The 13,906-nt window shown below is 41.2% G+C and overlaps 1 protein-coding gene across 1 annotated transcript in view; it reads left to right on the top strand.

Moving 5' to 3' along the window:
* The first annotated feature begins 7,294 nt into the window (after positions 1-7,294).
* Positions 7,295-13,906, top strand: part of STK32A (serine/threonine kinase 32A) — a 97,262-nt gene continuing 90,650 nt past the window's right edge. The window contains exon 1 of the mRNA XM_047102272.1: positions 7,295-7,428. Coding sequence (XP_046958228.1) covers positions 7,310-7,428 — 119 coding nt within the window. The 5' untranslated portion in view covers positions 7,295-7,309. The remainder of the gene's footprint in view (positions 7,429-13,906) is intronic.

The raw sequence follows: 13,906 nt of genomic DNA on the forward strand, positions 1-13,906 counted from the left end.
GGGAACCCATAGCTGGTGTCCTTGTTCCCTCATCAATAGAAAGATCTACATAAACACCAAGTGCAGTTCTCAATAGTTGTACATATGTTCATGATTTGGTGTTTACTTAGGCTGTAAACACTTTTTTAATGGCAAAAGTAAAAAAGTTTCCAAATAGTTTTACCTAAATTAAAAAAAAAAAGGAGGGGTTTCTGCTTTACCTTCTATTCTCCCAAATTCCCAGGGTCAGGCCTGTATAACAAACTCCAAAAAGAGCTTCCCCTTTGCTTTGCTTCAACACTGTTCACCGCACAGAATGTTGAGGCTGGGGAATGGTAAGAGAAGTAGAACAAAGAAAAGAAAAAGCGTCAGGCACTGGACTCTGCAGTGAGCAGAGTTTCCCCTTATGTTTAGGGGAAGATTTGGGGCAAGCTGACTTGACCCACGTGATTCTAAAAGCAGAGACAAAGAAATCTCACCTTGCTCCCCCGACTCTGCCTCTGGATGGGTCGAGCCACGGTAACAGCAACAACTATAGATAACTATAGAAATAGTGGCCGAGAGCCCAGGTCCAGGATCAGAAAGGCATCTACGTAGTGTATGTGACAGCCACTGGGCAGACTCAGGTGGTCGATTCTGCCCACTCCTGCACTCAACCATCGGGTGTGGCTTTGTGACAACAGTCAACCAGCTGTCCCCTCAACTGGTCTTACTTTCTACGCGACTTTAGTAAGTGTGAGTCTGCCAATGAACGGAGTGTGATTTTAGTGTTTAAATGTTTTCCATACAAGAGCCCCTGAAGGCAATTCATCAACTTCATTCAGTGCTCACACAAGAGAAACAAAACTGTGTTGGACTTTTTGAAAGACTCCCTTGGTTTTTAAAGTGATACCTTTCTAGAGGATTTTCATGTCTAGTTTTTTTTTTAAGTTTATTTATATTTTGAGAAAGAGAAAGAGTGGGAGCAGGGGAGGGGCAGAGAAAGAGGGAGAGAGAGAATCCCAAGCAGTTTCCACACTGTCAGCACAGAGCCCAATGTGGATCTCAAACTCACAAACTCATGAGATCATGACCCAAGCTGAAATCAAGAGTCCGACACTTAACCAACTGAGCCACACAGGTGCTCTGTGTGTAGTTTTGGCTAAACAAGGTTCCATCCTACTTTCTGTCTTGAGAACCTAATCCCAGGATCATTAGTCACTACACTAGTTACAACAATTGCAAGGTATTTAATCTCTCTGAGCCGAAGCATCTCTAGCTCTGTAGGCTGAAAGGTCGCTGTGAGGCTAAAATGAGACATAAAAATGACATGCATACCAAGCCATACATAAACAGATCCCTCATGCATAGAGAATTTCTGTGTCTGGTTGATTTGTGGAGTATGTGCACCTACCACAGAGAAAAACTCGAGAATGAGCCTTTTTACGACACTTGGTATTTTTAAAACTATTTGAAGTGATATCATAACATGAGGGCCCATTCAACTCCATCGGTTAATGTGACACCCCTCTAGACAACATCAAGGACACTGCACTGGCATGATGTTTGCTAAGACCAGGGTGAGCATTCATGTGTGAACACACAACTCGGAAGCAGATCAGAAAGGTATTGAAGGTTCCAGCTCTTCTGCCTGTCTGTTCTTCCACAGGCCACATCCCATAGGCCAGGTCTGTGAGTGAAGTGAGAACCAGGCTCTGCCTCTCTCCACACCCAACGGCTGCCTTCAAGGCCCCACAGAGACCCAGGGTCTAACAGTACCCCTAGAGCACCTCTCTGTCTTCTTGGCACGAGATCTCCTTCATGAATCAGGAACAAAGTTGTAAAACGTGATACAAGGACAACACACAACAACGTGACAGCAAAGGTTAACTGTGGAAACTGAGGAAACACTGCAGGAATACCACACCACTGACTACAAAAACCCAAAATATGTAGAAATGACACTGACAGTTGCCAGTTTTTTCATGCTGACTCATAATATCCATGTGCTATGACAGCAACGTAAGGTAGCGTTGGTTGGGAGTCTGAATTATGCTCGCCCCTAAGAAGTAGTAGTAGAAATACTAGTCAAAGTGATTAATTCAAGTTGATAGTCTAAGTACTTTGTGTATGGGAACTCATTTCATCTTCCTCTAAACCCGATGAGACGCACATTATTTTCATACCCATTTCACAGATGAAGAAACAGAACACAGAAGTAAACCGCCAAGATTATACAACTATGAAACGTAGGAGGTAGGATTTGAACGCAGGCAGTCCGTTTCCAGAGACCATATTCTTCATCTCAGGGGCTGGCACACTTTTCTGCAAAGGGCCATCTAGTAAATGTTACAGATTTTTATGTGGTTGCATATTCTTTATTGTTTTTTTTTATCATCCTTTAAAAATATAAAACCAATCTTAGCTCGTAGGCAATACAAAGAGGCTGTAGGCCTATTTTGTCCTGTGGTCATAAATAATCTGCTGGTTGATACTATACACGGTGATCAAAGGTTTAAGCATACAGTGGATGTGGTACTTGATACCCAGTCCCTGTGGCACATCCTATATGCCTGTAATACAAATGGGTTTCTGTTGACAAAATAATCCATAATTTTGACTTCATCTCTTTCTCATTTTGCCTGAATTTATGAGGTCTCACTGCCTTTTCAATCAGCTTCCCTCCTGTTGCTGGACATTCAAGAAGGGGCAGTAAGTGAGTTCGAGCATTACCCTGATTCCAAAGCCAGATAAAAACACAACAAAAAAAGAGAACTACAGGCCAGTATTGCTGATGAACACCGATGTAATGTGTGTTCGACAAAATATTAGCAAACCAAATCCAACAATGTCTTTAAGAAAATCATTCACCACAATCAAGTAGGATTTAGTACCTGGATATGAAGGGGGTTCAATATTCACAAATCAATGTGATATATCACATCTGTAAGAGAAAGAATAAAATCCATATGGTCATTTCAACAGATGCAGAAAAAAACATTTGACCAAGCACAACATCCATTCATGAAAACACGCTCAACAAATTAGGTTTACAGGGAACATACATGAACATAATCAAGGCCTTCTATGAGAAACCCACAGCAAATATCATTCTCAATGGGGAAAAACCGAGAGCTTATCCTCGAAGGTCAGGAACAAAACACAGGTGTCCACCCTCACCACTTTTATTCAACGTAGAACTGGAAGTCCTAGCCACAGCAATCAGAAAAGAATGAGAAATAAAAGGCATCCAAAATAAGGAAGTAAAACTTGGACTATTTGCAGATGACATGATGTTATCTATATATAGAAAACCCTAAAGGTTCCACCAAAAAATCTACTGGAAATGATAAATGAATTCAGTAAGATCGCAGGATGCAAAAATCAATGTACAGAAATCCATTGCATTTCTGTACACTAATAATGAAGCAGCAGAAAGAGATATGAAAAAGAAACAACAATCCCACTACAATTGTAACAAAAATAACAAAATACTAAGAAAAAAATTAACCAAAGAGGTGAAAGAATATGAAAACACTAATTCAAAGGGATACATGCACCCCTATGTTTATTGCAGCATTATTTCCAATCCCTAAATTATGGAAGCAACTCAAGTGCCCATTGATAGATGAATGGATAAAGAAGATGTGGTGTGTGTATGTATGTGTGTGTGTGTGTGTGTGTGTGTGTGTGTATTAAAATATTATTCAGCCATAAAAAGGACTGAAATCTTGCCATTTGCAGCGATGTGGATGGGGCTAGAAAGCATAATGCTAAGTAAAATAAGTCAGAAAAAGATAAATACCATATGATTTCACTTATATGTGGAATTTAAGAAACAAAACAAATGAACAGAGGGGAAAAAAAAAGATAGAGAAACAAACCAAGAAACAGACTCTTAACTATAGAGAACAAACTCATGGTTACCAGAGGGGAGGTTGTGAATGGGTGAAATAGGTGATGGGGATTAAGATGTGGGGCTCGAACTCACGAACTGTGAGATCATGACCTGAGCCAAAGCTGGATGCTTAAACGGCTGAGCCACCCAGGTGCCCCTAAAGCAACACTACTCTTGCTGCATTGGAGACATTTCTAACCTATTTTGTTTAAATTTTGGATGCTTCTTATTACAACTAAATTTATTTCATAACTCATTAATGGGGCTTGACCCCATTAAAAACCACTTCCTTGGAAGACCCTCATGCTCATGCTGCTTCTATTTATAAGAAGCAATTGTTTTGAGGTTCTTGTGTGCCTTTACAACTTCGTTGGATTTATTTGCTGAGAACCAACTGTGTGCACATCACCTTGTGAGGCTTTTTTTAAAATTTTTTTTTTCAACGTTTATTTATTTTTGGGACAGAGAGAGACAGAGCATGAACGGGGGAGGGGCAGAGAGAGAGGGAGACACAGAATCGGAAACAGGCTCCAGGCTCTGAGCCATCAGCCCAGAGCCCGACGCGGGGCTCGAACTCACGGAGCGCGAGATCGTGACCTGGCTGAAGTCGGACGCTACCTTGTGAGGCTTTGTGGGAAGTGCAAAGGGTTTGGCTTCCAACTCCCTCAAGCCAGGAATTTTCTGAGTTGCTAGGAAACCAGGATGGACAAAAGGACCTACCATCTCTGCTCTCATAGAGTTTATAATCTAGTGGATGAAAGAAATTCAAACTACAGGAATTTTGGAAATTAAGCCATTCACTTGACTAGCTTTAAGTAAACAACTTTATTAACACTTTCTGGGTAGAAGGTATGTTTTTCTTGTCTAAGAGGGTCAGTCTCATTTCAATAGCTGAGAAAATAGAATTCAGTCCCTCCCTACAAATGACATTGTTATTTTGTGTTTGAATTCAAGGTTATTCGTAATTTACATGCCTCACATGATTGAATGGGTTGTACAGTAGAAATAAAGTGATTTGGGAGTTCAGGAGAAGAAATGATTAAGTCACATTCAAACATTTCAACCCTCAGAAAGCTTGGTAAGACCTTAAGAGTTCCCCTTACCCATATTTTTTTCCTTCAGGAGTAGCTAATGTAATTATTCTTGGAAAAACAGACAAAATAGTCTTTTTAAAGAGAAGAATGGTAACTTCTAGAGTTTTGCAATCTTCTCTGAATAAACTCTTAAAATCCCTCATTTGGAATTTTACTCCTCTAAATCCTTATTTCAAAAACCATGAAACATAGTGGAACATTTCCTGAAGATCGACAGGTCAGGGAACCAAAGGTTGTCACTTTTCTGAGAGAACCTGTACTTTGCTGTTCTTATCGCTGAGAATTTCATGAGCACTGACCAAGAGACCACACTACATGTAAACAAACATCTGCTTCTGACTTCTAGAAGCTCAAATGGCAACTTCAAAGCACCATTCAGTGAAACCCTGCACACATATTCTTGGGAATCTGTTAAGATATTTGTGCCTTGGGAATTGGCTCATTCTATAAACTCATAATAGTATCCTTCTTGGCAAAAAAGAAATCATTTAGGTACAACAGAGTGATTGTTATGAGAAAATAGGCAAAGGGATTTTTACAATGTGGATGCTGAGGAGAGCCACCTTCATAAAGGACCAGATCTCTCCGTAATCGTCAGTGTTCAGCGGTGTTCCTCCTGACCTTACCCCCTACATGAAATCCACTGTTACATGCTCTTAGAGCTCCACCACGCCTCTCCTTAACGTTCAGGGGGAGTTTTAATTGTCCATTAATTTATGACTATTTAGGCTACGAGCATATCTCTCTCTATGGAGTCCTTACTAGACTACAGGCTCCATAAAGGTGAGATTCGATTTTTACTTTGCCATTACTATATCCCCCAGTACTAAGCACTGTGATTAATAAATAATACTTGTTTAAGAAATATTTATTGAATGAATGGGCATTTTAAGATCATCTGGAATGCTGGTTGAAACAAGATACTTCAATTTCGCCAAATCTTTATTATTTATTAGTGATCAAAAAGCAACTAACTAATAATCCCTCACATTGTTCTTCTTTTTTGTTTTACAGTCAACTTTGACCACTTTGAAATTTTGCGAGCCATTGGGAAAGGCAGTTTTGGAAAGGTGAGAACCATAATGATTAACCACTGGCAGGGTTATATGCCTCAGGGAACAGAGTCTGAGAATATTCAGATTATCCAGTGACGGGGACCCTGAGGAACGATAATTCAGAGAGGTTGTTATAAAATTGTCACTACAGTTTGAGGTGTGTGATATAATGAACACCAGTTGTTCTTAGGATTATTTCATCTTCATGCCCATTGACTCTCACTAGATTTTAAGACTTTCTCTCCACGATAAGGAGGACAGTAAACTTTTGGACTCAGTGGCCAACTGTATCAGTATCTTCAGTAATAGTTATCTTCTCAATGTAAGAGTTAAATCTTATGTGGAAAAGAAGCTGTCCCGTTTCTGTTTTTTCCTCAGGTATCCAATGTTTTTATTCTCAAAATTATACCATGAAAGATAGATCTAGTCTAATTAAAAAAATTTTTTTTAATGTTTAATTTTTTTTTGAGAGAGACACAGGGTGTGAGCAGGGGAGGGACAGAGAGAGGGAGACACAGAATCTGAAGCAGGCTCAAGGCTCTAAGCTGTCCATCAGCACAGAGCCCAACACGGGGCTCAAACCCACACGCCATGAGATCATGACCTGAGCTGAAGTCAGATGCTGCAGTGACCCACCCAGGTGCCCCACCAAGCTAATTATTTTTGCAAGAATGTTCTAGATTCAAGTCCTGATCATTAGTTTCTTGGTGGAGACATACTTCGAGAATATTTCTTATTAATATTGAGCTTGCATTTTAAAATCATCTGCTGTCCACTTTACCAGACATACAGAACCTCTAAAAGAATTTTGAAAATATGGATGTCGTGTTCCCTATTTTCCAAGTGCTTTAACTCCTTTTAGGTTATATCAAGTATGGTTAAAGAGAAATTCTTCACACAGTATTGTTCAGCTTGGTAGTTTAGCCATGCCCATTAAAGTCACTCAAAGCAGAGTGCGGATGTCATTTGCTGTTGGCAGATTCCTGGCAAAGAAGCGGCCGTTTTCTCCAAAATGCTGTCTAAACAAAACCCCAAGAGCCAAAAACAGGCAGACTCCTTTGAGAAAACAGAGATTCAAGAATTGACCTGGCATAGGGGAAGAAAATGAATTTTTTTACTCCGAAATCAGAGCTCAGTGGCAACTTGAGCATCAGAGTATTTGCAAGTGATAAGGCCTCCATGCCATGCCACCCAACAGGTCTTGTTCTGTCTCTTGCAGCCATGATCTGTCAACGCCCTGACCACCTTCTCACTCTGGTTTGCACCATTAGGTCTGCATTGTGCAGAAGAATGATACCAAGAAGATGTACGCAATGAAATACATGAACAAACAAAAGTGTGTGGAACGCAATGAAGTGAGAAACGTCTTCAAGGAGCTCCAGATCATGCAGGGTCTGGAGCATCCTTTCCTGGTTAATTTGTGGTAAGTGTTTGTATGGGATCTTGCAATGGAGGTACTCCCACCTTCACCCCAAACATTGTTCTGGAAACCCGTCCTGATTTCTAGGTGTGCATTTGCAAAATCTTTGGTAGGCTCTTCCTTGAGGGCTTTGGTTCTCTTTGACTTATTTGACACTATAATGAAACAAATTGTTGTTTTACTGTCACCAATAAATACTGCTTGGTTTATTTGTCACAGTTCCCCTTGGCCTGGAGGATATCATACTTTTCAAAACACTGTAGCTAAATAGGCAGACAAAGAATGAGTTCAGATGTCTTGTCATTCAGTAGATACTCTTCCCTCATTAACTGTGGGGCAGTGACTGTGGCTACTAACTGTCATCAATGGCTGGTGTGAGGTTGATCTTCAGAACTTGGACAAAAACCACTTTTTCTTTACAATGACTGGGAGTAGAAATGGTTTCCTTAGAGCATCCTTCCTGAGCAAAATCAGGACAGGCACTGCCATTCTTGCCAAATAGCTTTTAACAGAGGTAGAGCTAACTTAGATCAGTGGCTAGACTGTGATCCTAAAGCCCAGGATCATAATCCAAGGCTCAGAAAATGGCTAGAATCTGGCAGTGTCTCTTACTCCCTGCTCTTTTCTTATGCGTGGAGGTCTGTATGTGGCTCTCTTACTTTTCTCTACATTTTAATGCATCCATTATGTTAAGAAACTGTTCTTAAAGCTAATTCAGTGTGGCAGTTATTTAAATATGCATACCAAGCAGTTTCTACTAGCAAAGGCAAAAAAAAAAGTCTTTATTCAGAGAATACTAATGGGAGAATAATTGAAATGTCACTATGTGTTTAAGGACATTTCTCTGGAGGAATAAAACCTGTCTCTCCCCATCTTTAATTGATACAGTTCACTTGATATACAATTTGCTCTAAGACTCTACACCATAGTTGCAAAGAAGATGGTTTTGTGTGAATTGGAAATAGGTCCCTTGAGTTCATGCAGTACTCAGATGTGGTGGAGTCGAATTTTGACCCACGCTCAGTGGATTTAATCAGTAGCTTAGAGTGGCCTATTCACAACGCTGCCACGCAGAGGCACATGGACACAGCTCTTTCGTCCCCACCCTTAGCAATTAGCAGATTGCCTATTTCTCCCCCTCTCTCTTCCTGAGAATGATGAGGTGCTCTCAGTTCACATCCTTGCTTTGTTCAAAGTCACATTTTCCTTCTTCCAAAGTCCAGCCAACTAACTTTCTCCTTTTAAGACCAGGAACTCTTCAGAAGGACATACTTAGCATTTCTCCCTTTCAGGACCATCTCTCCTCACTAAGTAGGCAAAATGGATTTCAGTTTATTCCCAATTTTTTTATAAGGGGTGTTAGGAGACTTGAAGCTGGGCAAAGTTTACAGAGTTTGCTGTTTACTAACATGGTGTCATTCCAGGAAACACTTTGATCTCCACACATGCTGGCTTGGGGATAACATGGGGTATGGCCTTGTCTTCCCTTTTCCCCACACTGAATCTCTGCAGAACATCAGGTACCATTAATAGTGATACAGGAGAGGGATGCCTGGGTGGCTCAGTCTGTTGAATATTCAACTCTTGATTTCAGCTCAGGTCATGATTTCATGGTTCGTGGGATCAAGCCTCACATTGGTCTCTGGGCTCACAACACAGAGCCTGCTGGGCATTCTCTCTCATTCTCTCTCTCTCTCTGCCTCCTCCCCAGCTCACACGCATGCGTACTCTCTCTCTCAAAATAAATAAATAAACTTAAAAAAATAGCGATAGGGGAGAGAAGAAATCCCTCCCCACCTTAATTCTACCACTTTCAGAACTGGAAACCTAGAGGGGGCTTCCTTAAAATATGGGAAAAAGTTTTAATCTTTCAAATCCTGAGATGAAAATATTCAGAAAGAATATGTATTTCTTCTAATAAAGGCTTTCTGCCTTGGTAATTACAGCATAGCCAACGTAAGTGACTCTTTCTCCAACTATTAAACACCTTGCAATGCTTCTGGAGGTGTGACCTGGGAGTAATCTTTATCATTTTTAAGTCAATTATGAGACAGGGTTAATGTGTGTAACTAGGGTTGTTTTTATGGACAAAAGGAGACAAAGGGCTATTCCAAGCACAGAGTAGACCTATCACAAATGGGAGTCCCCCCACTCCATCCTTGCTCCCTTAAGGTGTAGTACTCGCGACATGCCCACCACCACCAGGCCACTGTGGTCATCCAACATGCAAATTTCAAAGGTGCCCAGCCTCAAAACATCACAGGAAGCTGTGTGTGGTCAGGGAGGGACAAGACTCATTCTCTGTAAGAGCTTATGTTTGTTTCATTTTCCACCTTTCTGCTGCAAATCAAAGGGAAAAAAAATATCCAAAGACTCCCCATTATGTGCAATTTAATCAAGAGTTTGTGTCCTAGGTTTAACTAGACTTATCTTTACATCCCCAAAGCTTCAAGAGCAAATTGGCTAAAGCACAGTATGATTAATAATGTAACAGCAATACTTTTTCATTCCTACGTACCCCTCATGTACTCGATCTTACTGATAAGCTATGTAGGCCTCTCAATATTGCTTTCAGTAATCTGCTTGTGGATACTCAAAGTGCCTGTAACCTCTGGGATGTGTTCAGAAAATTCTGGTTTTCAGGCTGAGGAAAAATACAAGCTGTTTCTTTTAAGCAGGCTTTACACTAATGTTAAGAAGTTGGCTATATGTGTGTGTGTGCATGCGTGCGTGTGTGTGTGTGTGTGTGTGTGTATGTAGAGGTATAAATACATACATATGTGATAGGTGAAAACTTTGCACATTGTAGTCAACTAGAAGAAAGCAAAATCACGTAGAAAAATGAAAATTCCCCAATAGTGCTATCACCTTGAAACAACCACGTCTAACATGTTCTTGCCAATAAAATGTCTGTATTTGTTTTTTTGCTTTTGATCTTGCATTAGCCCCGTTCATTCCCTCATTCATGGGTGTATTTATCAAGCAGCACAAACAAGTTATAATTAGAGTTTGCCAGATGAAATACAGGATGCACACTTAGATTTGAAGTTCAGATAAATAACCAGTCATCTTTAGTCTATGTCCCAAATATTGCATGGTGCCTGTTTTATCTGAAAATTACTCATGTTCTGAATTTCTACTTTAAATGGGCATCTTGAATTTTTATTCACCAAATTCGGCAACCCTAATGGTAACACAGACCCATAGTGTGAGGGTGCAGTGGTGAGTACTCGTGGACAGAGCCCCTGATTGACCACACATTCCCAGTAACTGTGAAAGGCTGATATTAATTACATGGCACATAAATATGTCAATGTGAGAAGTGCATGAAGGACTAAGTAGAAGAGGGGTGTGTGTGTGTGTGTGTGTGTGTGTGTGTGTGTGTGTGTGTGTGTATCCTGGGCTGGGGCAGCAGAGTTAAGGGTGAAAACACATTTTGAACTAAAATTCAACCTTCCCAGCCCCACGGACCTGACCCCACACAATCGTCAGATGTAGGCCATGTTATAAAGGAAAAGGCAGCCTGGAGGGTCTGGCATCCAGGAAAAGCAAAGAAAATCTTCCTGCGAGTCCCTCCCTGAGGGCTGCTAACAAAGCCCCGGCAACCCACAGCCTTTGAACAAATGGGCCCCAGTGCTGCTCGGCAGAGCCCTGTCCCCCAGGTGGCTTTTGTTAATTGAGATTAAGCCTGCAGCTGCACACAGTCCCTCGGGGCTCCAATCTCCCCTCAGCCTTGTCTCTTGTTCTTTGGGAACAGAAGGGACCCACGTGTGGGTTCAGGAAATTAGAAGACAAGATAGTCTGTTTTGAGCAGAAAGGACCACCTGTATCGGGAGTGTGAAAAGGGTCCTGTGAGTAGCTGGACACAGCCAGATGAACAGACACCCTGGAACCAACCTCCATTATTTGTGACTGTGCACCAGTGTTTCTTCACAGAATCGTAAACTAGGAGAATTCAGGGTAGCCTACAGAGCCACAGAACCAAGAGGAGCTTCCGGGTCAATGGCATTCTCCTACTCAGAGTTTTACCTATATTGTCTGATTTATTCATCCTAACAGGTTAGGCTCATAGCAATTATTAGTCCCATCTTACACCAAAGAAACTGAGGCTCAGAGAGGGTGAGTCATTTTCCCAGAGTCACACAGCCAGAAACTAGCAGAGGCAGGACTCAAACCCAGGAATTCGGCTTCGAAAACCCAGCCCTTTCTGCTACACTATACCATGCCCTGTGGGCATCTTGTAGGACTCTCTTACAAAATATGAAGGAAATGGAATTTATTTTGTTGAGTGTCTTTCATATCCCACAAGAATACAAACTCCATGAGGCAGGTAGATTTGTGTATTTTGCTCACTGCTTCATTCCCCATCCCCTATGATAATGCCTCACACAGAGTAAGTGTTCCACAAATATCTGTGGAGTGAATAAATGAGTGAATGAATGAATGAATGAATGAAGTTTAGTGGTGGAATCAGGCTTCTCATTCTTGCTCCTATCCCATGATGCCACTGCCAGTTCCTGCACACTTATAAATATGTAATCAGGGCCATCTCAGGTTCTGCACAGGTCCTGAAGTCAGAGGGACTTGGGTTTGAATCCTCACTTTGCTGCTTGGTAACTCTGTGAACTGACCCATTTAGAGTATGTATTTTGCTCAGTTCCTCACTCATAATTGGGAACAACAGCAATTGCCATGGCAGAAGGTACTGCTATGAAGATGTCTATAAAGCACTTCACACATAATGGGTGCTTCATAAATGTGGACTCAGGGGCTCCTGGGTGGCTCATTTGGTTAAGTGTCCTACTCTTGATTTGGGCTCAGGTCATGATCTCACAGTTTAAGCCCCACGTCTGGCTCTACACTGACAGGGCAGAGCCTGCTTGGGATTCTCTCTCTCCCTCTCTTCCTTTCTCTGCCCCTCCCCTGCTCATACTTGGGTGTGCATGCTCTCTCTCAAAAATAAATAAACAAACTTAAAAAAAATGAGGACTTCAAACAAAAACTCTGTGAGGTCCCACCCCAAATGCAATGTTCCCTCAAGCCCTACAGCCAGAGAAGATTCTGTTTTTGTTTGTTTGTTTGTTTGTTTGTTTGTTTTTGAGAAAGAGTGCAAGCTGGGAGGGGCAGAGAGAGAGAGAGAGAGAGAGAGAGAGAGAGAGAATCCCAAGCAGGCTCCACACTATCAGCACGGGGCCCAATGTGGGGCCCAAACTCACGAACTGTGAGATCATGACCTGAACTGAGATCAACAGTCAGATCAGACAGACGCTCAACTGATTGAGCCACCCAGGTGCCCCAGAGAAGATATTTAAGTAGACATGTGTACCTGAGTGTGAGCTAGCCTAGGCATTAGAAAGTCTTTGGATTTGTTATAAACTCTTAAAAATTTAAGTAATTTTAAAAAAATATAAAATACAGGGTGCCTGGGTGGCTCAGTTGCTTAAGCGTAGACTTCCGCTCAGGTCATTATCTTGTGGTTCGAGAATTCAAGCCCCATGTTGGGCTCTGCACTGACAGCTCACAACCTGGAATCTGCTTTGGATTCTGCCTCCCTCTCTGCCCCCTCCCCTGCTCACGTGGTTTCTCTCTCAAGAATAAATAAACATAGGGGCACCTGGGTGGCTCAGTCGGTTAAGCGTCCGACTTCAGCTCAGGTCACGATCTCGCGGTCCGCGAGTTCGAGCCCTGCATCGGGCTCTGGGCTGATGGCTCAGAGCCTGGAGCCTGCTTCCGATTCTGTGTTTCCCTCTCTCTCTGCCCCTCCCCCGTTCATGCTGTGTCTCTCTCTGTCTCAAAAATAAATAAAAACGTTAAAAAATTTTTTTTTAAAGAATAAATAAACATTAAAAATTTTTTAATTAAAAAATATATATAATACATATTTTATATAAAATATGGGAACACAGACATTCTAAATAAAATAATAAATACCCATATTTCATTATGCAGAAATAACTGCTGTATTATGTTCCTAATGCTGCTGGAGCAAATTACCATAAACTTAGTGACTAAAACAACATGAATTGGAGTAAATGGACTTAAAGCTATTTTCACAATATAATTAAGACATTATTTTCTTTTGCCCTGCATTGCTTGCACTGAAAGCTCACAAACAACAAAACTAATCAGAACAATGATTACCTATGGGTTGCAGAGATTAACAAGAAGGTCACATGTGGGAAACTTGGGGAGTGGTTAAAATATTCTGTTCTCGTTATTGTGGTGCTGCTTAGATCAGGGTGTAGATTTGTAAATATTCATTAAATTCTATACTTAATATCTGTGCATTTCACTGTAAATGAATTTTAGCTATTTCAGAAGAAAATGAAAAAGCTTAAAAACCACAAACTCAGTATCTTACAATTCGGGAGGAGGTCAGAAATGCAAAATCAGTCTCATTAGGCTAGCATGAAGCTGTCTGCAGAGCTATATTCCTTCGGGAGGTCTAGAAAAGAGTGTTTTCTTCTGTCTTCCTGCTTTT

The sequence above is a fragment of the Lynx rufus genome, unplaced genomic scaffold (genome assembly GCF_022079265.1).
Source record: "Lynx rufus isolate CCGP_SWC_20201006 ecotype Redwood Valley unplaced genomic scaffold, mLynRuf1.p SCAF_1, whole genome shotgun sequence".
Classification (NCBI taxonomy): Eukaryota; Metazoa; Chordata; class Mammalia; order Carnivora; family Felidae; genus Lynx; species Lynx rufus.